The 25,259-nt window shown below is 34.6% G+C and overlaps 4 protein-coding genes and 1 pseudogene across 4 annotated transcripts; 2 read left to right on the top strand and 3 right to left on the bottom strand.

Moving 5' to 3' along the window:
- Positions 1-149: 149 nt before the first annotated feature.
- LOC104763143 (heat stress transcription factor A-6a-like) lies at positions 150-1,126 on the bottom strand (annotated as a pseudogene).
- Positions 1,127-2,353: 1,227 nt separating this feature from the next.
- Positions 2,354-4,476, bottom strand: LOC104760571 (acireductone dioxygenase 4). Its single transcript, XM_010483515.3, has 5 exons — positions 4,193-4,476; positions 3,956-4,043; positions 3,606-3,700; positions 2,775-3,014; positions 2,354-2,660 (listed from the first exon to the last, which is right to left on the bottom strand). The coding sequence occupies exons 1-5, from the start codon at positions 4,202-4,204 to the stop codon at positions 2,532-2,534; spliced, it is 564 nt and encodes a 187-aa protein (XP_010481817.1). The 5' UTR covers positions 4,205-4,476; the 3' UTR covers positions 2,354-2,531.
- Positions 4,477-12,868: 8,392 nt separating this feature from the next.
- Positions 12,869-14,650, top strand: LOC104760570 (chlorophyllase-2). Its single transcript, XM_010483514.3, has 2 exons — positions 12,869-13,268; positions 13,801-14,650. The coding sequence occupies exons 1-2, from the start codon at positions 12,999-13,001 to the stop codon at positions 14,485-14,487; spliced, it is 957 nt and encodes a 318-aa protein (XP_010481816.1). The 5' UTR covers positions 12,869-12,998; the 3' UTR covers positions 14,488-14,650.
- Positions 14,651-16,091: 1,441 nt separating this feature from the next.
- Positions 16,092-17,790, top strand: LOC104760568 (chlorophyllase-2-like). Its single transcript, XM_010483512.3, has 2 exons — positions 16,092-16,550; positions 16,990-17,790. The coding sequence occupies exons 1-2, from the start codon at positions 16,299-16,301 to the stop codon at positions 17,677-17,679; spliced, it is 942 nt and encodes a 313-aa protein (XP_010481814.1). The 5' UTR covers positions 16,092-16,298; the 3' UTR covers positions 17,680-17,790.
- Positions 17,791-17,869: 79 nt separating this feature from the next.
- LOC104760569 (VAN3-binding protein) lies at positions 17,870-21,618 on the bottom strand. The gene is made up of 7 exons (XM_010483513.2): positions 21,092-21,618; positions 20,846-20,941; positions 19,645-20,065; positions 19,133-19,339; positions 18,986-19,035; positions 18,763-18,820; positions 17,870-18,379 (listed from the first exon to the last, which is right to left on the bottom strand). The coding sequence occupies exons 1-7, from the start codon at positions 21,416-21,418 to the stop codon at positions 18,171-18,173; spliced, it is 1,368 nt and encodes a 455-aa protein (XP_010481815.1). The 5' UTR covers positions 21,419-21,618; the 3' UTR covers positions 17,870-18,170.
- Positions 21,619-25,259: the final 3,641 nt, after the last annotated feature.

Genomic DNA, 25,259 nt, shown 5'->3' with positions numbered 1-25,259 from the left:
CTCCAATGGAGATGACCTAAGTTATTGTAGATGAGATTGCTAGAGGCCTAGAAGGTAACTTAGTGGTTTTTTGTATATAATATTGTGCATGAAATCAATTATAAAGGAAAAATATAAAAACTCCCAAAAATACTTTAATTTTAATAAAGCTATATCAAACATTCCCCTAAATCACACTCTCTTCACTTTACACAAAACCCTTCCAGATTCCTTTACTATCCATTTCCATTTCATCCCCTTCTTGTCCATGATCCTCCAATGAAGCTATGTGAAGCTCATCGCCATAAGCAAACACACCTACCTCCATATTGATCAGCAGTATCATTAACATACTCTTCCGGCTCAGCTTTAACAATCGTTTCATGAACCTCTTGCCTTCGCTCTCGATTCTTGAATCCTTGCATCTTACGTTTCCTTGAGCCCTTAAAAAAACTAGGTTTCTTAGTCTTTTTAAGCAAGAAATCCATCATCATTTCTTGCTTCACTTCTGTGACTTTCAGTTTCTCTTCCATCGAATGAAGATATGTCTTCATGGTTTCTTGTTTTCGTCTCAGTCTCTCAAGTTCTAATACTAGAGCTACTCTGTCACTTCTCAGCTCCTCAATCTCTCCTTCTAGTCCAAATCTACCGCCTTTTAGTGACTGTGTGTGTGTGTGAGATGATGAAGTCTTTCTTCTCTTGATGTTCTTAAGAAGATTCCTCTGTCCCTTCAGAAAATACTCATTTGAAAACTCCCATCTCTCTGTATTAACTTTCTTAAACCCCTACAGATAAGTAAAACAAACATTTAGTTTTCTAATGAAGATCCAAAGAACCAAGACCAAAATTCTAAGAAGTTACACACATAAGTACTGAGCTGTCTAACAAAGCTGGAGAAACTGTTGTGCTTAAAGCATCTAGGGAGACAAATTAGGGCGAAAGTCTCTGGTTCCCAAACGATGAAGCTGTTGTTGTCTCTGCTCCATGAAACTATGCTGTTTGTGCTTGAATCCTCCACTATGTTGTATGTTTTCGTCAAGAAAGCAGTTGGTCCTGTTTCTCTGAGACCCTCTAATGGAACTGGAAGATTAAATTCCATTTGGTGAACCCAAAAAAAACAATGGGACTTGGGGATGAATAAAAAGGAGAGAAGGGAAGAATAGTTGTAATGGTCAGCTGAAGCTTGAGGATGCTTATATGCTATCTATATTTTGGGGGTTTAGGTGTTTTCTGCATTAGATATGTTTTGCTTTTAGACTTTTAGTGTGTTGCCTTTTGGATAAGTCTATTTATTATTAGTTCTACTTTGATGTGGACAAAGTCGATTTGCCAGAAATGGAAATGAGAAAGTTATAGTGGCATATAATCATTGGAGGTTGCTACTTTTGTGTGTGTTTTGTTGTCTTTTATCCAAATAAGTTAGCATAAAAATCAAAGTTCTAGAATTTTGAGTAGTCATTACAAATGGAGTGAGTAATTGCTCCATCGTCTACAAGCCTGCTTTCGCACCTGACACGTTATGGTGAATCATGGATGCATACGGATTACGTTACGTGGTTTGTTTGTTTATTTTAAAGTCAGAATGATGGGATTTTGGTGGAACCCTTAGAAAGATTTGTGTAGAAAAAAAGAGAATCCCTTGAGACTTTGACTTATACTCTCCATTCCATTGAATAGGGTGGGGGACACCGTACCCAACCACATCAAATCAAACGGTTAAGCAGGACCTAACCACACCAACTTTAAAAAGAAACACTTCTTATATAAATAAGAACAAGTGAACAACAGACGATAAGAATATAATCACTACGAGACCATTTGGATAGTGTCAGTGTTATTTATTTCATACATACAGTAATTATTTATTTCAATACAAACATGTTGTCACTATATCTAATACTCCCTCCGTTTCAAAATATAAGATGTTTTAACTTAAATACGCATTAAAAAAAATGTATACTTTTAAAAAGTTTAACCAATCACAAACAAGACTGCATAAAAGAAATACTAAAAGAAATATAAACTTAATCAAAAGGTTGCCAAAATTGAAAACATTTCTATAATGAAACCAAAAAAAAATCTTTTGAACATCCTGTATCTATGAGGGTATAGAACCTGAACCACATACTAAGAAATCTATACGAAGGAACAATTTTGATTCCCAAATTTGAGAAAGTATATCCTCTGGTTGATGTTGTACCACCATGCTTTTTAGCTAAAAGTATATAGACTGAAACCTCTAAGTCCTTGACCCTAAAAGTCCTCATTCCTTTTAGACTCGCATAGTTTTTTCCAAAGACACCCACGGAATTTTTCGTTTACCTTCACAAAAAATAATTTTACCAATGTATTATTTTTGTGAGCTTGAACATGATTTAAAATGTAAATAAAATATTTAAAAGTTAATATTAAAGAAATACTCTCTGTTTTAGGTATAAAAGCATACATTGCAAAGAGTATGTTACAACAAGCACAACTATACGGAAGGAGCCTCTGTTTTACTGCAAAGGAGTACACAATACATACTACACAACAAGCACATATTAAACCTCTTAATGTGCTTTAATGGCTTCTCCAAACTTGTGGGTTAAGCCCTTTGTATACTGTTTCCTAACTGGATGTTCTTCCTGTGGCCGGTTGTATGCTGTCCAAACCGGTTCTCCCACGAACAGCCTCATTAGCTGCAAAACCAAACCACCATCCATCAAAAATTCAACAATCAAACATTTTAACATAAGATGTCATCAGTTTTTTTCGTATGAATTAGTACAGAGATTGAGATTGGATTTTTGTACCTTGATGTAGTTGCTGGTGTCGAGTGTGAACCTGTGGTAGATTCCGGCTGGAAGGACAATAAGATCTCCCGGTTGCATCCAGATTCGGATCCAACGGTCATCCTTGTCCCTAACATCAAAGTAGCCACTTCCAGCTAGGCAGTACCGAATCTCTTCGTCCTTGTGAATGTGTTCTGTGAAAAAGTTCCTCAGCTTCTCTTCGTAGTTGCTGACTTTCTCGGGACACAAATCCAGTAAATCCTAAAATTGAAATTAATTAACGAAAAAGTTTTGCTTGTGAGAAATAATATTAGCTCATGAGTGACACAACGCCAAACACCATACAAATGATCCCTTAGATTAGCTACATAGAAGAAGCCACGATATAAGCATGTACATAGATTTGGAATGGTATGTTGTCTAACAATAGGATTAGTAGCTAGCTTAGATCCTTCACCTGGTTTTATAAGGTTTAACTACAACATTCATGGTTGTTATAAAGATTATCTAGCCCTACTGTCCTAGTATTTGTTTGTTTTATGAGATAAACATGCAGAGATAAACAAGTAAAGAAACTGAAACATTGATAGCAACTTATGGTGGTGGGCACAAGTAAGACCTAATCCGCAGCAAATCCTATATTTAATTACACAAAAGAGAGAAGCCTTCTATCTTCATAAGCTGGCTTTCTAAGGTTTGAGTTCTACTACTACCCTCATGAGATTAACATTCAACGATATGGGACAAGTAAAAAAGAAGTGAAACATCAATAACCATTAATGATGAGCATGAGTGATCCTAAGTTAAAAAAAAAAAAAAGAGTGATCATTAGAAAGAGATAAATCCGGGTACCATGTAATCGTAACCCCTCTCTTCTCTAATCTTGCCAAGCTCAGAATCATTCTCGTAGTTCTCAGGGTTCAACTTCCAGTACAACACTCCCAACTCTACAAAACACAACACAATTACTATAACTGAAATTTGCATACTAAGTTAATGATTTATGATTCTCTTAATTAATAAACTTCCTCTCGTGTAAATTTTAATTTTAATTTTGTGTACAACACAACTACTATATGTGTATCTTGTAGAATCACAACTCAATACAGTAAAGACATGAAAAACACACAAATTTAGCCAAACCAGACACAAACTCATATGGTTATAAAGTAAGAGTCACTTAAAGAGAGAAAGAAAGAAACCTGACAAGTAATCCAAGGAGACAAACTCTTTGGGGTTACGATGATGAGGAAGTCTCTGATCTTCACTGCTATCATCCATAAACCATGCCTGCATCAATCAAACTCTTTTCACCCTCTTTAACAAATCTCAATAGAACAAAAAAAAAAAAAAGGGTAAAATCCAGAAGAATAAAAACAAATCAATTCTCAGCTCCCAATCATCACGATTCTGCCAAAATCTAAATCAAATTAACGTACCTCAAGAGCCATCACTGATCTTCGTTTGTGTTGTGTGAATGCTTCAATTTCTGAGACTCATCAGAATGATGATGAAGGTAAAAACTAAAAAATATAAAAGACCATTTTCACCGTTCGATGGTATCCACGTCTACGGTCGATTCTGATTCGTATTATTTTGTTTTCCCTATATTTTTTAATTAATTCTGGTGGTTCTTAAAAATTCTGATATTTCTACATGGTAAATAAAATGTTTAGGATCCACAATTAATCATGAATGAGGCCAAAAAAAACACATTGGCTCCTTTCTTCTACAGTAATATTAGATTTAATATGAGGTTCATATTTTCCCATCTGCCTTGAACTAGAATGTTCTATTTTTTCACATTTTTCAGATGTAAATTTTGCATTTTAGAGATTTTGGATATATTTGACCCGAAATATTTACTAACACGAAAGAAAATCTTGGGCTGTGTAATACAAAACTAAAGTTCATTTTAGAAATAAAAAACTAATCTAGAAAAAAAAAAACAAGAAAAGCTATAAGCTCCGAGCAACAACAATGGCAAAAATAAACTAAGAAAACATATTAAATTTCTCTTAATTTTTTTAATTGATTATTGATATTTTTTTATTGTTATTCTTTAATAGCTCTGAGATTTAAAATATATATAGACTATTTTTTATATTGAAAATTTTAAAACAATACTTATTTTGAAACGTAAAAAAAGTGCTAGAATAACACTCTTCGTAAACGAATAAAATATTTGCAATTAATTTTCTTGAATTTAAGTTTTTCTAAAAAAGTCCCCAAAAAGAAAATCTCACATATAGGATGTGACTTGGTTTGAAAATTTTAAGTAATGATAAATAGAAACTGAAAAAAAAACGAAAAAACAATGAATATAAATTTATTTTGAACAGAAAAACAATTATACGTATTGAAGGAAATTTTATGTGGGGTTTCCTTTTTCAACCATAGAAGTTAAGAGTTTTTGTGTTAAATATCGTATTTTGAAGATAATATGCATATGATAGTTTCGCTTACAATATTTTATATAAATTCAGATAATTAATAGATATATCATATATATACTAGAAGTCATCTTGTGCTACGCACGGGTTTAGCTTACAATATTGTTCAATTTTAGTAATTTAGAAATTATTAGTTTTTGTTTGTTTATTCAGCAATGATTATTTTTGTGATTTTAAAAATATACTGATCATTTTAGTTTTTTTGGGTTCATTTGTTTAGTGTTACTTGAGTTTTCCTTTTATATATAGTATTAGAGTATTTCAATACATGGAGAAAATTCTGACTGTATAGTAGAATGTATGGTTTTTTCTCCCTTTAGATTTTCAATACATAATAGAGCATTTCAATACATATTAGACCATGTGCATTGGTCAGATATTCATTAAGTTTCTCATCATATAATATTAGTTTTTTAATATAGAGAAATTTGAAAACATCTTTCTAATATTGTGTGTCCCTTGGTGAGTTTCTGGTCAATATAATATTTTTATTTATAATTTAACTTGATATTTTTAATATAATATTATTTCAATACTTATTTTGTTATTTTTCTTTACATTTGATTTTTAATCTAATATTATTAATATTTAAAAACATATTAAATTGCTTATTAATAATATTTAATTTTATTAAGTAGTTATATTTCATATCATAATTGTATTATCAATAATAAAATTATATATACTAATATAGCTTGTGAAAGTTTCACAGTACTAATTTTTTTTACAACTCTCATAATTTGTTTAATCATACTAATATTTTTATTGTATCAACTAATATTAATTTTAAATAATATAAATATATTGTTTAAAATTATGCATAATGGAACTTATTAGAAAACTCATTTTATTTTAAAAGTTATAAAAAATTTTAAAAATTAAAAATAACAAAATAAACTATTTAATTAAGATGTTAAACCTTGGAAACGATTTTTCCTTTTTCAATTAAAATAATTATATTTTTTTTCATTTATTTTAATTATTAGAAACTCTATAACGAGGTACTAATGCACATGGTCTTAAGCATTCACCATCTTTTTTCTTTTGTCGCTTACGTTTGCGCATTTCTATTAACAGTTCGAAATCTACAGAGAAATGTAATTTTGGAATATAACTTACATGAATACAATCTAAATATGAAATTTAGATAAACAAAAATGAACTTAATAAATATTTTTACCAGTTAATTTTTAGTGAGGTAAAAGATGCAATCACATTGCTCCCTCATAATATAATTTATTATTTACACATTCTAATACAAATTAAAATTGTTTTACGAAATTTTAATAATGAAAATGAATCCAAGTAAATAAAGTTATAAAAATTACCCTAATTTTTGGATGAGTATAAACATGCAATGGTTTTATTTCATCATCATCATAGATGCAATTGAATAAAATGAATAATCATTTTGTCGTATTGTAACAACCCGTCCCATAGACCCCACTAGCCTCACTGCTAGCTTGCCTCCATAGGCCCAAAGCTGGCTCTGTAGGACATCGATCATAACCCCTCGCTGTGACAAATGGAACTACTCATCCAAATCCACAGTAGGTTATTGGTGCGCCAGGCGTTCCTCGAACCCTGGTCCTCACCCTTTATCAACCTTCCCACAGGACAAGTTGTCACCAATTGATCTGCAGATACATTACGACCATAGCGATTATGAATGTGTGGCTGTTGCGCCAGGATTGTGAGGCCAGTGGTGCTGGAGTCCCGGGAAGGGGAGTTGCAGCAGGTTTGAGTCGGGAAAGGCATGTTTGCCAGATACATAAGTTCACGAGAAGTCTTTATGGCAGGATAATCTAATCGTTGCGACGATTTTGGTTTATGTTCATGGGAGATGGACAGGGTTGCTAGATTCAAGGTTTTGGTAAGCTTATTGAGGGAAACAAGGCAAGTGGTTTGAGTTGGCGGCTTGCAAAGCATTCGATGCGGTGAATCAGAATATGCGAACGTATGGTACTTGTTTGTTTTATTACGCTCGTATTGATGATTTGTTGTGGAGCATTGCTGAGCGGGAAGCTAATTTTGTAATAAGCTATCTTGTGGAAGTTTCCTTGAGAGACAAGTTACTAGAGCTTCGTGGATGGACAAGAGGTGTTAATATCCGGGTGGTGGTGAATTGATGTCAGCATACTTGATTATTAGTCTAGAAGAGCTGAGGATGGAAAAAGGGGATTCTTACGTCTTATCACTTCACCATGGGGAGCGCCGGTGTGGTGCGTCAAGTAGAAAGGACGCGGTATGGGTTTAAGAGTTTGTGGTGATGCCATTTGGGTTGACTAACGCACCAGCTGCGTTTATGAGATTGATGAACAGCGTGTTTCAGGAGTTTCTAGACGTGTTTGTCATCATTTTCATCGACGACATCATGATTTATTCTAAGAGTCCGGAAGAGCATGCAGTACATTTGACTGCAGTTGTGGAGAAGCTGCGGGAGAATAAGTTGTTTGCTAAGCTGAGAAAGTGTAGTTTCTGGCAGCGGGAGATAGGTTTTCTGGGTCATATTGTGTCTACAGATGGGGTTTCTGTAGATCCGAAGAAGATTCAGGCTATCAGGGATTGACATAGACCGCAAAATGCTACAGAGATCATGAGTTTTTTTGGGTTGGCAGGTTGCTATAGGAGGTTTGTGCAGGGGTTTACGAGCAGAGCACGTCCTATGACTAAGTTGACAGGGAAGGATGTTCCTTTTTTCTGGTCACAGGAGTGTGAGGAAGGCTTTGAAATCCTAAAGGAGATGTTGACTACCGCTCCAGTGTTGGCTTTGCCTGAGCAGGAAGAACCTTATGTGGTTTATACAGAAGCATCCAGAGTTGGTTTCGGGTGTGTGTTGATGCAGCATGGGAAGGTGATTGCCTATGCTTCGCGAAAGTTGCGGAAGCATGAGGACAACTATCCTACTCATGACTTGGAGATGGTGTTGTAGTTTTTGTCCTGAAGATTTGGAGATCTTATCTTTATGGTGCAAATGTACAGGTGTTTACAGATCATAAGAGCCTAAGGAATATATTCACTCAGCCCGAGCTGAACTTGAGGCAGAGGCGGTGGATGGAGCTGGTGGTGGATTATGATCTGGAGATAGCTTATCTTTCTGGTAAGGCTAACTTGGTTGCAGATGCTTTGAGTCGGAATCGGGGGGGGGGGGGGGGGGGGGGCTTCGGCTCAGTAGCAGGATTTGGAGAATCTGGTAGGGGAGATCAGTGTGTTGAGCTTGTGTCGGTTTCTCAGGAGCCGTTGGGTTTGGTTGCAGCTGATAGAGCAGATTTGTTGAGCACAATGCGTTTGGCTCAGGAGAAGGATTTGGGGCTGGTGAATGCCTCAAAAGATGTTGATTCGGAGTATCAGGTTTCGGCTAATGGTACTATTTTGGTGCATGGGCGGATTTGTGTGCCTAAGGATGAGGAGTTGAGACAGGAGATCTTGAGAGAGACTCATGCGAGCATGTTCTCTATTAATCCGAAAGCGACTAAGATATACCGTGATCTCAAGAGGTACTATCACTAGGTCGGGATGAAGAGGAACGTGGCTAGTTGGGTTGCGAGGTGCGATGTGTGTCAGCTAGTGAAGGCTGAGCATTAGGTACCAGGTGGGTTGTTGAAGAGTCTTCCCATTCCCGAGTGGGAGTGGGATATGATTACTATGGACTTCGTGGTTGGTTTGCTAGTGTCCAGGAAGTTTGATGCTATTTGGGTCATTGTGGAACGGTTGACTAAGTCGGCACATTTTCTGGCCATTAAGAAGACTGATGGAGCAGCGGTCTTGGCTAAGAAGTATGTGAAGGAGATATTCAGGTTGCATGGGGTGCCAGCAAGCATTGTGTTTGATAGGGATTCCAAGTTCACTTCGGTGTTCTGGAAGACATTTCAGGCAGAGATGGGCACTAAGGTGCATATGAGTACATTTTATCATCCCCAGACAGATGGACAGTCAGAGATGAGGATCCAGACGTTGGAGTATTTGCTGAGGATGTGTGTGTTGGATTGGGGTGGTCATTGGGCAGATCACTTAAGCTCCGTAGATTTTGCTTATAACAACAGCTACCAGGCGAGTATTTGCATGGCTCATTATGACGCTTTGTACGGGAGGTCGTCTCGTACACCGTTATGCTGGACTCAGGTGGGGGAGAGGAGCATGTACGGGGCAGATTTTGTTCAGGAGACCTCAGAGAAGATTTGGGTTCTCAAGCTGAATATGAAGAAAGCTCAGGATCGGCAGAAGAGTTGTGCCGATAGGAGGAGGAAAGATCTTGAGTTTCAGGTTGGAGATAGAGTGTATCTCAAGATGGCCATGTTGCGGGGTCCGAACAGGTCATTGACTGCGACTAAGTAACAAGATGAGATTGTGTTCGGGATACGAAGTTCCGCGAGCCTGTTGTTTAAAAGGGAAAGGTTTCCTCATTAGTAGTTGCTAAAAGAGGAAAGTTTCCAGAAGTGGAAAGTTCTAAAAATGGAAAGTTTTCTGTGAGTTAGAATTTGTCCATTTTTAGTGGTTGTGAGCCTTGGAGAGGCTAGTGTGGCCTTAGTGGCAGACCATAGGGTCATTGTGTGTCATGTGCGGCGGTCTTGCGAGACGTGTGTGGCCTTTGTGGCAGGCTGTTTAGCCGTTGTGTGGCCATTTTGGCGGGCTGTTTAGCCGTTTTGTGGCCTTTTTGGCGGGCTGTTTAGCCAGAGTGTGACCTTTATGGCGGTCTGTGTAGCCAGAGTGTGGCCTTTGTGGCGGGCTGTTTAGCTAGAGTGTCTGTTTAGGCGGTCCTTCGGGACAGATGGTTTTTGTGACGGTCCTTCAGGACAGATGGCCTTTGTGGCGGTCCTGTTTAGGACATTTGTTTGTCCTTTGTGGCGGTCCTGTTTAGGACATTTGTGGCGGTCCTGTTTACGACATTTGTTTGCCTTGGTGGCGGTCCTGTTTAGGACATTTGTTTGGCCTTTGTGGCGGCCAGTGGGGCAGTGAGATGATCCTTGTGTGGTCATGAGGTATCCCAGTGAGGGGATATGTGGTTGGTAGGACATCGCGTTGTCTTACGCGAGCCACGGGAAGGAATCCTGGATAGGGATAGGGCTCAGACGTGTTCAGAATTGTTTGCTCACGACTCTTGGGGGACTTAGGTTCTCCTAGTACCGTCATATTCTAAGACTTTGTGGCTTGAGAGTATGATTGGTATATCGACATCGGATGACGATCCGGGGGCGCGTTGTAGGGTGGCAACCCGAGAGACGAGTTGGACTCCCTTATATATATTATGGCATGCGCTATTAGGCCCAATGAGGAGCCGATATTATGGCATGCAGACTTCGGTCTGATGAGGAGCCAATAAAAACTCAAGGTTTAGGCCTGTGAGTAAAAAGGAGAGTCCAAAAGTCAAGAGCAAATAATGCCTGGAGCGTGAGTCTATCGCCTAGAGGGGACCTTTCGTAGATCGGTCAGGGGGTGATGGCCGTGGAGACGGTTGCATGGGAGTCCTTGACTGATGGTTGCTCGAGATTCAAGGACGAATCTATGTTGGTGAGGGATAATTATAACATCCGCGAACCAAAATCCCGGTTTAGGGATTGCATCGGTCGATGCACAATGTGCATCGGTCGATGCAAGGTTGTTTTTCTACGGACGAGTTTAAGTGAAACGCTGCGTTTTGGGTTAGGAAAACCCTTAAACTCGAGTTTTGTCTCATTAGGCGTGTGAGACCGCTTTTGAGAGAAACAAAAGAGAGAGAGAAGAGTTCGAGGTGTTCTTGAGTGTTCTTGGTGATTTCTTGGAGTTGGAAGCTGTTTCTTTAGAGATCTGTAGCTGGCATCGTTGTAGGAGCTTCCTAGGAACATTTTCTTCCTGTGTTTGGGTCGGATTTCTTCTGTGGCAAAGGCAAAGTGTGATCGTGGAATCAAGGCAATGAATAGGAGGATGTTCTAGTGGTTCGCTTGGTTGTCTGGCTTATGTTAGGTTGCTAGAGTTGAGTCCTAGAATGTTTTTTAGGATTAATGGTTCTCTGGTTTATGCTGTTTGGATCATTAGTTTATGGTTTGGAATTAATATCGGTTATTGGATTATGATTGGATTATTTATTGGTATATGTTATTTTCCGCTGTTGGTTGTGTTTGTGGTTAGGTGGCTAGTGGGTATGGGACCACTAGCTGTAGTGTATTTATTATTTATTAAAAAAAACGGATCAGGTCGTTTCAGTTTGGTATCAATTGGTGGCAACTTGTCATGTGGGAAGGTTGTTAAAGGGTGAGGATCAGGGTTCGAGGAACGCCTGGTGCACCAATGACCTATTCGTGGATATGGATATCCACAGTGATGGGTTAAGATCGATGCTTTGCTGGGCCAGCTTCGAGCCTATGGGGGCAAGCTAGTAGTGGGCTAATGGGTCAACGGACGGGTTGTCCACACATATCTACTTAGAAGACAAGCCAAAGAATATTATAATGGCAAATGTCATAGTAATAAAGTTTCTTAGAAAGTAAACTATTATATGTGAAAGTGGAAAGTGTGATAGGTATTTTTTTTTCTTTTATTAGTATATTAGTATATTTTATAATTTTGTTTACAATAATAAAAATGGGTTTTAAAAAAATATTGGCATATGACATCCAAAATTGCTGGACCGGTTGCTGGAGAGTAGGAAAAACATACATAAACACTCTAATGAATAAATAAATTTGTCAAACATTCTCACGTATTTTTTTTCTATGTAGTACTAATGTGAACAACAAACACGGTAACCTGCAAAAATAATTTTAAAATTATTCAAGAATATCTATTGAAATTTGGAAAGATATATAAAAATAATATAATTCTGTATAGGAACCTAATGACTGGAATTAAATAATAATAACTGAAATTTTTTTTAAAAGGAGAGTACTTAAGGATTGAATTCTAATTTCATGGAAAACGGAATGAATTCTATTTTTATGGAATAAAAAATTGTAATTTTTAATATTACTTACAGAAAACATCCTACCATTAGATTATATAAGATTAAAGGCCAAAAACTAAAGATAAATGAAAATCTAAAATTTATGAATTTATAAGAGAATTTTGAGAACACATAAACATCCCACAGTCTAACATAATCTAAAATCCTTTCTTGTCCATGATGAATCATTTATAAGATTGAAACCTAGAAATAAATTTTATACATAATCTAAAATCCGGCTTTGTCCTGAATCGTACATAAGACTGAAACTCATATTTAGAATTTCAAAATAAACTATAATTAATTTTTTTTCTAGAATGAAACCACAAACTGATAAATGGTGGCTTTAGATCATAAGGGTCTACAACGGGTTCTTATTGAATAAGAGAAAAGGTAAATGTTAAGAGTTTTTTGTTTGTTTTATGGGCCTCTAATTACTTAAGACTCAAGTACAAATGAATTTAATTAGTTAGGTCCAAACAACAACAAAAAATAACAAGTGTTAAATAGATAACATGCCAAGTGTCCAAATGTCATCTCATATTATACTATATGAGATGACATTTGAAAAAAACTTTCTCATAGTATATTATATAAGACTTTCTCATATTATAATATAAGAAAAACTTTCTCATATTATATTATATAAAATATAATTATATACACCATTTACCCAAAAATTACACTGTTTCTTTTCCTTTAACCAAAAACTTTTTATGTCTTTTACTTTAACTACTACACGAGTCATGGCCATATATAGTTCGTAACTTTTTTTCTCCCTATAATAATATCTCCAACTCACCTCATTCTCATGTACCCACGAAAGAAAAAAAAAAGTAAAACAGAAAGAAAAAACTAAGAAAGAAACAAAAAAAAATGTCCTCTTCTTCATCAAGAAACGCCTTTGAAGATGGCAAATACAAAACAGATCTCTTAACCTTGGACTCATCATCTCGCTGCTGCAAAACGATGCCGTCTTCTCGAGCTTCGCCGTCTCCGCCAAAGCAGCTGTTGGTGGCGACGCCGGTGGAGGAAGGAGAATATCCGGTTATGATGCTCCTCCATGGTTACCTTCTCTACAACTCCTTTTATTCTCAGCTTATGTTGCATGTCTCTTCTCATGGCTTCATCCTCATCGCTCCTCAGGTTCAATTTTATAATTTATATTTAATTACATTAATTAATTAGTTACTAAATTTTCTTTTTAGTTTTGAGACTATAGTGTGTTTAGTTAGCTAGGTGTGATACATATGTTTCTAAGAGTGTGTATAGTTCAAAAAAATAAAACATAAATTCACACTACCTAGGTGTAAGTAGGTCCATGTAATAAGAGATTTTAATTGAAAATCAAAATCATCAATTATACATTTGTTGATGATTGGTTAAGAACTTTAGGACTTATTAGGATTTAACCAAGATGTAACTAAAATGCAGCTGAATGGAACACATAATGCCACGTTTAACTGAGTTTTCTTTGTCTGAAAACTTTTATTTATTGTTTGGCCTTTATAAAAACCTTAGACAATAAGAAAACTAAGAAGAAAGATACAAATGGATGGGTCCACTTGATGTGTTTACTCTGTTTTTGTCACTAAATAATTGGTTCAATTCATTAGAATCATAATGATGCACACTTGTAGTTGTAAATAAAATACATTGGTTATGTGAAATTCAACAGTTATATAGTGTAGCCGGACCGGACACAATGGACGAGATTAAATCAACGTCGGAGATTATTGATTGGTTATCAATAGGACTTAACCACTTTCTTCCAGCACAAGTAATACCAAACCTATCCAAGTTCGCACTCTCAGGCCATAGCCGCGGAGGCAAAACGGCGTTTGCGGTCGCTCTAAAGAAATTTGGGTACTCCTCGGATCTAAAGATCTCAACATTGATCGGTATAGATCCAGTTGATGGAACAGGGAAAGGACAACAAACCCCTCCTCCAGTTTTAGCTTATGAACCAAACTCATTTGACCTAGACAAAATGCCGGTACTTGTCATAGGTTCGGGGCTTGGTGAAACCGCTCGGAACCTGTTGTTCCCGCCTTGTGCGCCTCCCGGAATGAACCACCGAGAGTTCTTCCGGGAATGTCAAAGTCCAGCATGGCATTTCGTCGCAAAGGATTACGGGCATTTGGACATGCTTGATGATGATACAAAAGGGATTAGAGGGAAGAGTTCTTACTGTTTGTGTAAGAATGGTGAAGAGAGAAGACCAATGAGGAGATTCGTTGGTGGAGTTGTTGTGTCGTTTTTGAAGGCTTATTTGGAAGGAGATGACTTTGAATTGGTTAAGATCAGAGATGGGTGTCACGAGGGTGTTCCAGTTGAAATTCAAGAGTTTGAGGTTACCATATAAACATAACTTTCTCTTTAGGGGCTGGTTTTCCTGTTTTCAATTTTATCAGCTTTTGTAACTTATATGTAGTTTACAAACTTATGATGTACAACTCTTTACTTAAGTCTTTGCTCATGGATTACATTCAGAAGACTAGAAGAGTGAAGTTTCAAAAACTTTAAAAGAAGTCCCCACAGTAATTTCTATACCACAACCACCCCAGAAGAAACAAAAAAAAAAACATAAATTTCGTCCGATTTCCCAAATCACCACCATAGCTTACAAAGTGAGGATAACTTTAGCTAGGAAAAAAAAAACAAATCTCAATAGAAAAAATATATTTTCATTCAATTCCCAAATTTGGCAAAATGGATAAAATCTAGAAAAAACTCATTCAATTTCTCAGATCCCAATCATCACGATTCTGCCAAAATCTAATTGAAATTGACAGTACGTCAGAGCCATTACTATCTTCGTTATGTCTGATGCTTCTAATTTAGATCATTTCCAACTCATGGCTATATTTACCTCTATATACAAAAATATATCAATCTCTAATTTAGAGGTAAATTTAGTCCATTCTACCTTTATTCTCATCTTTAAAATAGAAATTGCTAAAAAAAAAATCTATATATAGAGAAAAAAATAGCAATTTCTATTTAAAATGTGAGAATATAGGTGGGTTGGAGTAAAACTTACTTCTATTATAGAAATAAAAATAGAGAAATACATTAGATATGATCTCAGATACTCATTAGAGTTGATATAAGATTATCTCTCCATTCGATATTAGCCATGTGTACGGTCCATTCTGATTCGCATTATTTTGGTTTTCCATATTTTTAGTTAATTCTAAATTCCAGAAATTCTAATATTTCTTCATATCATGATAAATAATTTTTTAGGATCCACAATTACACCATTTGCAATGTATGTCATTATTTCCCTCTAGAATAGAATAGACCAATTCTATAATAGAGACAAATTTTACAACAATATATATTTCTATTTTTTAAAAAATTCTAATATAGAGGTGGGTGGGAGTAATATAGAGGTGGGTGGGAGATGATCTTAATTTAACTTTTCATACAAATTAAGAAAATATATTAAAAAAAAATATATACCTTTTAAATTTTAATTGTTTCTTGATATTCTTCAATAGATCTAAGGTTTATATCGAAAACTAAATTTAACATTGAATATCTAATACAACACTTATTTTCAAACGTAAAATAATACTATAATAATGCTCTTTGTGAAACGGTGGAAATATTTTTAATCAATTTTCTTGAATTTAAATATGTTTAAAAATTTCAAAAAAAAAAAATCTCATCTATAGGATGTGACTTGGTTTGAAAATTTTAAAATAGTAACATATAGAAACTGAGATAATAAAAATGTAGATTAAACAGAAAAAAATCTATGTGTATTGGAGGAATTTTATTTTCGGTTTCCTTTTTCAATCCTAGAAGTTAGAGTTACTTTGTTAGAGTGTGTAATTTTGGAAATAATATACATATGATATTTTTGCTAAAACCACATATTTTATTGCACATTTATAAAAAAAAAATGATATTTTATATAAATTCAGATATATATACACCATTTATTTACGAAAAGATTTTGCAGTGTCATTTTACTCTGTTTCTTTTACTTGAGCAAAAGCTTTTTCTGTCTTTTACTTGAACTACTAGTCTTTATAGTCTACTACTAGTCTTTTGTTAGTTCGTAATTTTTTTCTCTCCCTATAATAATAATATCTCCAACTAACCTCATTCTCATCTTCATCAAAAAACGCCTTCGAATAAACTAACAAAGAAACAAAAAGAAAAATGTCCTCTTCTTCATCAAGAAACGGCTTTGAAGATGGCAAATACAAAACAGATCTCTTAACCTTGGACTCATCATCTCGCTGCTGCAAAACGACGCCATCTCCGCCAAAACAGCTGTTGGTGGCGACGCCCGTGGAGGAAGGAGAATACCCGGTGGTGATGCTCCTCCATGGTTACCTTCTCTACAACTCCTTTTATTCTCAGCTTATGTCGCACGTCTCTTCTCATGGCTTCATCCTCATTGCTCCTCAGGTTCAATTCTAAATTTTAAAATTAATCACATTTTTTTAAGAATTAATTAGACACTAGATTTTCTTCTTAGTTTTGATTATAGTGTGTGCATAGTTAGTTAGGTGTGAGTCACATATTTCTAATATTGTGTATACTTAGAAAGGAAATTTTATTTAATTTTAAGTAGGTCCATGAGTAGAGAGATTCTAATTGAATCCAAAATCATATTATATACTAAATAAATTTGTTGATACGTATATAAACCTTAGACAAGAAGAAAAGTAAGAAGTAAGAGCAGAGATGCAAGCAAATATATGGGTCCTTTTGACGTGTTTATCCTGTTTTTGTCTCTAATCAATTGGACTAATTCATCAGAATCTGAGTGCTCGAAATATCATAACGTTGCATATTTTTATATATTTGAAAATACAATTTCTTGGTTATGTGATGATTTTAACAGTTATATAGTATCACCGGACCGGACATAACGGATGAGATTAAATCAACGGCGGAGATTATTCATTGGTTATCCGTCGGATCACTTAACCACTTTCTTCCAGCGCAAGTAATACCGAACCTATCAAAGTTCGCACTCTCAGGCCATAGCCGCGGAGGCAAAACGGCGTTTGCGGTCGCTCTAAAGAAATTTGGGTACTCCTCGGATCTAAAGATCTCAACATTGATCGGTATAGATCCAGTTGATGGAACATGGAAAGGACAACAAACCCCTCCTCCAGTTTTGGCTTATGAACCAAACTCATTAGACCTAGACAAAATGCCGGTACTTGTCATAGGTTCGGGGCTTGTTGAAACCGCTCGGAACTCACTGTTTCCGCCATGTGCGCATCCCGGAGTGAACCACGAAGAGTTCTTCCGGGAATGTCAAAGTCCAGCGTGGCATTTCGTCGCCGGGGATTACGGGCATTTGGACATGCTTGATGATGATACAAAAGGGATCAGGGGGAGGATTCTTTACTGTTTGTGTAAGAATGGTGAAAAAAGAAGGCCAATGAGGAGATTTGTTGGTGGAATTCTTGTGTCGTTTTTGAAGGCTTATTTGGAAGGAGATGACTTTGAATTGGTTAAGATCAAAGATGGGTGTCACAAGGGTCTTCCTATTAAAATTCAAGAGATTGAGGTTACCATGTAAACATAAGTTTTTCTTTAGGGGCTGATTTTCCTATTTGCAATATTTATTATCAGTTTTTGTTGCTTATGTACTTCAAACTTATGAATGATAATGTACAACTCTTTTACTTAAGTGACCTCTTTATCTTTGCTCATGAATTTAACCCGATTACATTCACAAGACTAGCTAGAAGAATAAAGTTTCAAAAACATTAAAAAGAAGTTCACACAGTATTTTCTATACCACAATATCCCCACAAGAAACAAAAACATAACTTTCGTCCGATTTTCCAATCACCACAGCTTGCAAAACGAGAATATAATGTAATTTACATATTCTTCTACTACAATGATCTTACTTTTAAAAGAAAAGAAAAAATAGACGGCTTAATCATCTTATCTCTTCCACCTAGAAAAAGCAAAAAAAAAAAAAAACAAGAAAAAGAGATAATCCAAATTTGCCCCATTAGTATCCATTTTCATTTTGACTTTACCCCAAGACTATACCTTAATTCAACATTTATGTTTCCTATCAGAAACAATAGAAAGAAGCATGGAAACACCTTGTGTCCAAAGATCATATTCCCTTTGGCTTTTGCACTCGAATTCAATCACTCTTTTCTCAAACGTCTTAAGCCCGAAATACCTCAGATTCTCTCCACCCTCGAGCAATTCCCGACCAGGCCATGCCGGTAATCCCTTGACCAATTCCACCACCACATCTATATATATAGATGAATACATCACAAATTGAATAGCGACTTAGAAACAAACTATTTTAGTTATAGACCAAAAACTTAAGACTAATTAATGTGAACATAAAAAAGAAATGTGCAATGCAATTACCATTAGACTAATCCATTCCTTTATTTTGCTGTGGTTCGTTGAAAGACAAAAAGAGAGAACAAGACTAGTATTTTTAACTGATTAATTAATCTTTTCATGAAAGTTTGGATCTGTCTTTAACTTTACGATCTAATAGTCTCTTAAAACTTCAAAAACTATTCCAAAGTTAGTACCTTTTTGACCTTTTGATCTATTGGATTCCCAATATAAAAAACAAAGCAAGAGTAAGCATGAAGCAAAGCATCACTACTTCACTTACTCTTTTTCTTCTTTGTAATGGTCCCAGCAACATGTTTGCTCTTAGTCTTCAACACTACCTGCGCAATAAAGATAAAATGCACATTAAAACAAATATATATATATATATATATATATATATATATATATATATATATTTAGTTTAGCTTCCACAACAAAGGTCGATTCACACATTAACTATACGTAACTAAAATTACAAAGGTACAATTCTATATATGGTTTACCTGCTTTGTTCTATTTATGTAGATCGAAACAACTTTCCAATGAAGATCACCTGAAAAATAACACAAATGGAATAATTATAAGAATTAACTCAACAACTACGTAACATGCATGAACAAAATTGAAACCATTAAAAGACATTAACAAACCTTTGCGGGTGCGTTTAAGCAATTCGCAACCTTTAGCTAGCAATTCTTTACTACAAACCCCGAGGAAATTATCCTCGGGAGCTAACTCGCCTCCTCTGTAACCACCACCACTTCCTTTTGGTATACCCTTATCCACTGGAATCACAGCCGCGATGTTCCATACCTCCTTCAAAGCCCTCGCCTTCAATGTCGCAGCTCCTCTTAAAGCTATGCACATAACAAAAATAGGTTAACAAGAAACTAGTACTTTTAACTAATTCATTGTCGCCTAGTGGTTCTAAGCCAAAAGTTTTATCTTGCTAGAAAAAAAAAATCATAGCTAGCCAGCGTTGTTTCAATGAGTGGCTATTCCATAAGTCATGAAAGAACTATTACACTTCTGTATGGTTCCTAATTGAAATTTTTAAAAAATACAGGGATCAAGATTTTTAAAAATTGTAGTTACAATATATTGAAGTAACAATTTATTAACATTTCACTATTGACATGATTGCTTAATGGAAGAAACATACCTGTGGCAGCGGCGGCGGTCAAAGTCATGATATCCCCGGCAGAGCGAACGTTGACAGCAGAACTGACAACGGAGGCCAAGTGCTCACGATCAGCTCCCATAATCTCTGCAGCCTCCACACACTGCGCCGCCACCAAAGTGGCGGCAGAAGCTACCGCCGAGTCATTCTTGGCCACTTTCTCGTCCGTTCCGGCACTTGACTGAGAGGCCGTGGCTGCAGCTATAGCAGCAACCGCGGCAGCAACACCAGCTACGGAGACAGCTGCATGGAGCTGTGCGTTCTGTGCACGCGTCTCCTCTCTCTTCTTCTCTCGCCGGTCCTTTAGCCAACGACCAACAGTTTTAGACCCTCCTGCGGTGCCGGGGATGGCGGATGGACCACGTATGTGCCCATTAAAGGATGGGCTTATACGGTAGAATTGCTGCACAAGTATTTTAAATTACTCTAGGTTTAAAAACTTAAAACCAAATTTTGGACTTAATTAAAGTTTCAACTTATTTGTTTAAGAAAAAGTTTTTTTAAGAAAACAAATGGAATTGAATTTCCTGGTTGTAACGAAGTTTTGCTTATTTAAGTTTTCAAGAAAAAAAATAATATGTACCATTATAGGAAAAAAGTATATATATTTTAATTCATTTTCCCAAATAAACGGCTGTGGGAAATAGACCGTTGTGAATATAAGCCAGCCAATCTTTGGGTCCAAGACCATAAATGCTGACACAACTATATTCTTTTTCCTAGATAAATACTAAATCGAATGCGTCAATTTAATGATATAAATACCATAAATACAAAAACAGAAAGAAAAAAAAAAGTGGATAATAAAATAAAAAGACAAATACTGCTAAACTTAGAGTGAATGACAGTGAAAATGCTTAGGAAGAAGAGAAAGCCTGAGCTTTGTGTTCCTCTGTTTTTCTTACTCTACTGCTTCTACATACGTAGCCAGCCTTTTTTGTTTTTGTCAACGTGTTTTACCAATTTGCATTATAGACCCAGCTTTTTTACCCATCCCATAGGCATAGATTTAACCCACCCAATTTTTAACTCTTCACACTCTAGTCCAATATAATTAACAAACCAAAGGTCCAGAAGTCAGAACAATCCACTGATAAAGAAAGGGACTGATGAATAACTAATTAAGTAAGATTTTGGATTCCGGTTTAGTATTTCTTTAAACCGGTTCAAGAATTGAACTGACCTTAAAGTCGTCGATGTCCGAGGGAGAGATCGGAGGGCTGTCGGTGAAAGAGCTATGTGATAGTCTCCCTGAGGTCCGTGGTGATGTAATCTCCGGCTATTACAAATAAATAATCGTTTTAACAAAAAATCTATAGAAGTTTAATAATAGTAGCATACATAAACATATAGTTATGATTCTTGTGATAATTTTCCGATTATCTCTTCAAATCGACGTCGTTTTGTAAGGAATATATATTATACTTACAGACTGAGCCATGATACGTTCCATGACCATCAAAGAAGTCTCGGAAGAAGCAAAAGAGAAAGTGTTTCCGGCAACGACACCGTTCTCTTCATCCTCCGGGACCAAAGTGACGTCAGAAGAACCGCTCTGGATCTCAGAGAAACGCATTTGCGGCGGTTGAGAGCTCAGAGGAGGAGAAGCGACGACCGCTCTAGAAACTTCAGTCGCGGAAGGGCTCCAAGAACGTGAGAGAAACTCCATAGAATCTAACGGCGTTTCGGGCGGTTTGAACGCTGGATTTGACCTCCACCAATATTGTTCTCCAAACGTTTTACCACTTTTATCCATTTTTTTCTAAAGAGAGATAGAGAGTGTGAGAGAAGAAAATGGGGAAGTTATGTGAAGCTTTCGTGTATTTAAAAGCGGTTGAGGTACGGTTGGATTTGTTTAGGTGTGATTAGATTAACACGTGGCTTTATCTTAATGGATGGTCTTAATAACTCCTTTGGTTTCAGTCTTAAGAGAGTGCGCTTTGTACTTTCTCTGACGGTTCTTGATTAACTCCGAGTTCGACTTATAAAGACAAGAAGAAAAAAAAATGTTAAAATTCATAATTAGTTAGTGGTGAATTTACTTTGAACTCTATAGTAAAAGAAAGATTTATTTGTTTGATAAAAGAAAAAAATAAAGTTATGAAAATTGATAATATGTAATGTGGTTATTGTGGTAATTGATTTATGAAATGCCAAAAAGCGAATATAAAACTCATATTGATCCAAACCTAAATTTTATATATTTAAATATTTGCTTTGATCATTATATTTGCACATTAACATGAAAATTATGACCTAATAATTAATTTTACTATTAGGAGGTACGGATTCAGAATAGTATTTCATAAGAGAAAAAGTTAATAATTTGATGAACTCTAATCTTGGTATGAAGTATGAGCCAATGTGTTTTTTAAAACATGAACCCCAAATCAAATCTAAAAGGGGTGTATTCAACTTGACATTTTAAGTGATTTGTGTGAATTTACAAATCTTATGTTATTCAATCATGGATTTTAAAAAATCTATTAAAATTTACTGTTATTAAACTGATGATTTAAAAATCTACTTTAAAAGCTATTGTTATTCAAAACAGTTTTGTGGATTTGGATTTTAATGATTTTTAGGATTCTCGAGGATTTGTTTAGTTAAAAATACAGAAATCCAAATCTCATGGATTTAGGTGGGATTTGAAAGAATTTTACAGAAAATCATATCAACTTCTCTAAAATCTATCAAAATTTTAAATTTTCTAAATCTCTTTAAATTTTCCAAAATCATGGTTTGAATACACCCACTGAAAGTCGATTGAGTCAATTATGTCGATTCAGTTTGAATGTGAGTCAATATGTCGATTCAGTTTGAATGTGGGGCAACACATGATAAGTTATACATATATATAAGAAAATCGCCATATCATGTTTTTAAATTATATATGAACTTTATAATCCAAGAGAGTTTAGTCGTTTAGAACAAAATCAAATAAATACAAACAACATTGTCTCCCAAAATTGATTATACAGATTGAACATTATCTTTCAATATTTTCTCTTTATTTCGATGTCTAAATTTAGAGCGTATATACATTGTCCAGAAACTTGATTTTTGTTGTTTTTTCTTGAATTACATTAGATATAATTATTAATAATATAGTGGGGGGGGGGGGGGAGTGGAATGATGTGCACGTGGAGGCGTGACTTGGGCACGTCATCATATGGAACCACAAATCTAATGTATGTAGTAAGGTTGTGTCCGTGACAAGTCAGAACACTCTCTTCACCACCTTCTCCTTTCAGCTTTTTGTCTCTTCTTTATTTTCTTTTACTTATTCGTTTATACGAATAATTATTTAAACTATCTTACTCCACTAATTCCTAATTTGTATGAGCACACTTAATACTTTTCAGTTTTCACAGCCTCAATAATTTTTATACATATCTTGTCTTGGCCTTGAAGAAAGATGTGTAACTGTATTATTATAAGAAAATATGTCATACTGGAACGAAAAGATTAGTTGATTAAATGCGTACAAACCATGAGAATGTTTGCAGCCGAAGATTACTAAACCCAATTACTAAAGCTCTTTTAGCCTTTTCGGCACGCGGGTTCACATTCAAGTTTCAACACATAGGTGTATACAACTTACAACATACTAGTACTAATTTTTTACTTTATGTGTTTCATAATATATGATATTTTAAAGAAGTAATTTTGTTTTATAATATAATATGCTTTTAAGTTTCTATACAATTTTTAAACTAGTTTAAACTTTATATTATGCAGTTTTGTTTATGATTGGTTAAATTTTTTTAAAATAGTTTTTATTAATCTGCCGTGCTTTTACTAAAAACATCATATCTTTTGAAACAAGGGACTAATTTTTTTTTTTGTATAAATACAACATAGTTCATTGTCCGAAATTAAATAAAAGTTCAAATATTTAAAGTTTCTACTAACAGGGAATATATCCATCCCATCTCCTTCAACGTCCATATAACTACACAATAGAAAGAAAGAAAAAAAAAAACAAATTTGATTCAATGCAAATGACATAAAAAAATCATCTTGTAATTATAGATAGAGTTGAAAAAATTTTGATAGAAAAAATCATCTTGTAATTATCGAGGCATAAAGATTGATATAGGAGAGATCGATGAGTAAATGTTAGTTTGGTTTGATATAATAGCAGATGTGACCTTTGCCTAATAAGTAACAAATAAGCATAAATAATTAAATAGCGACCCCAAAATCCCTATTTTTGTTGCCTTCTTTTGAGGTAATGAAAGGATAGAAAAGACAGAGAAGGTGTGCATGTACGAGGGTGGTAGCTATCTTTTTCATCATCAATTTCTTTATTCAAAATTGTATTACTCCTTCAGTTTTAATTTCTGTTTTAAATTAGTTGTTGTTTTAGAACTTAATTTTGTTTCGTAATAATTGTCGTTTTTATTTTTTAATACAGATGTTTAATGAATATTTAGTGCTGGCCCACCCCTAAAGCAGGTAAAGCAGCTGCTTTAAACCACATCATATAGCAAAATTTTAGTGACACATATTTGAAAAATTAGGCAGTTCTGTTGGGTTTGTGTCATGCAATTATGTGGTAAGTCATGGGATCAAGCTTAGGGAAATTGTCATAAATACCACTAAAATTGGTTTTTATTCCAAAAATAACACAATTTAGTTTTTTTCCAAAAATATCACTAATATGTATTTTTTTCCAAAAATACCACATAATTGAATTAAAATTATAATAATAAAAATAATCCCCAAATTCTAAATACTAAAACTTACCTCTAAAAACCATATCCTAAAACTAAATGTGTCAACCCAAACCTAAAAAAAAATTTTACATCTTTAAAAATCAATTTTTGTGTTTGTGGTAATTTTGGAAAAAAAAAAATTTGTGGTATTTTTGGAAAACAAAAACTAAAATGTGGTATTTTTGGAATTTTTTTTTAATGGTATTTAAAGGAATTTCTCTTCAACTCTGCTGATTCATTTACAGTTTTTTTTTTTATCTTTTTTCTTTTGCTTTTTATTTATTACTTTTTGGTTTAATTTCCGTTTTTAACATAAAAATCTACAAAAATTTGAATTAACTTAACTATAAGATATTATAATATTCAAGCAAAACAAAAATTTTATACAAAAAATCGAAATTACTTCTTGTTCTTAATCTTTATTTTATTATAATACATTATTACCAACTACTTTAGATTAGCAATGATGTCTACCGAGTATTTGCTATAGTAAAAGTTAGAAAAATTAAATTTTAGATTGTTATTACATTTTTCCATGTTTTTTAATTATATTTTAGCATTATAGTGAAAACAATATAAATGTGAAAAAAATATTAATATTATATAATATACAAAATTATTTTTCTATGCTTTAGGCGACCAAAATTCTAGGACCGGCCCTGTCAATATTCCAGTTTTATCCCTGCTGTTATAAGATTTTGGCGGATAAAAAAATTATAAAATATTTTAATAAAGAGCTTAACAGAAAATTTAATAGTTTTCTTAATTTGTGTGCAGAAACTTTATAGGACAAATAAAAAGAAACATAGGAAGTATTATTAAAAAAAAAATCTGATAAAATGATACATTGTGTAGGAATAATGATTAATGTATACT

This window comes from Camelina sativa, chromosome 18, assembly GCF_030686135.1.
Source record: "Camelina sativa cultivar CO46 ecotype springtype chromosome 18, ASM3068613v1".
Classification (NCBI taxonomy): domain Eukaryota; kingdom Viridiplantae; phylum Streptophyta; class Magnoliopsida; order Brassicales; family Brassicaceae; genus Camelina; species Camelina sativa.
This window is presented reverse-complemented; position numbering and strand designations above follow the sequence as displayed.

Coding starts and splice junctions, on each gene's coding strand:
- LOC104760571 (XM_010483515.3), bottom strand. Junction 3,701..3,955: donor CTCCTTGGATTACTTGTCAG/GTTTCTTTCTTT, acceptor TGTGTTTTGTAG/AGTTGGGAGTGTTGTACTGG. Junction 2,661..2,774: donor ACACCAGCAACTACATCAAG/GTACAAAAATCC, acceptor TTGGTTTTGCAG/CTAATGAGGCTGTTCGTGGG.
- LOC104760570 (XM_010483514.3), top strand. CDS start 12,999: ATGTCCTCTTCTTCATCAAGAAACGCCTTTGAAGATGGCAAATACAAA. Junction 13,269..13,800: donor TCATCCTCATCGCTCCTCAG/GTTCAATTTTAT, acceptor GAAATTCAACAG/TTATATAGTGTAGCCGGACC.
- LOC104760568 (XM_010483512.3), top strand. CDS start 16,299: ATGTCCTCTTCTTCATCAAGAAACGGCTTTGAAGATGGCAAATACAAA. Junction 16,551..16,989: donor TCATCCTCATTGCTCCTCAG/GTTCAATTCTAA, acceptor TGATTTTAACAG/TTATATAGTATCACCGGACC.
- LOC104760569 (XM_010483513.2), bottom strand. CDS start 21,418: ATGGATAAAAGTGGTAAAACGTTTGGAGAACAATATTGGTGGAGGTCA. Junction 19,340..19,644: donor GACCGCCGCCGCTGCCACAG/GTATGTTTCTTC, acceptor TTATGTGCATAG/CTTTAAGAGGAGCTGCGACA. Junction 18,380..18,762: donor CATTACAAAGAAGAAAAAGA/GTAAGTGAAGTA, acceptor CTATATATATAG/ATGTGGTGGTGGAATTGGTC.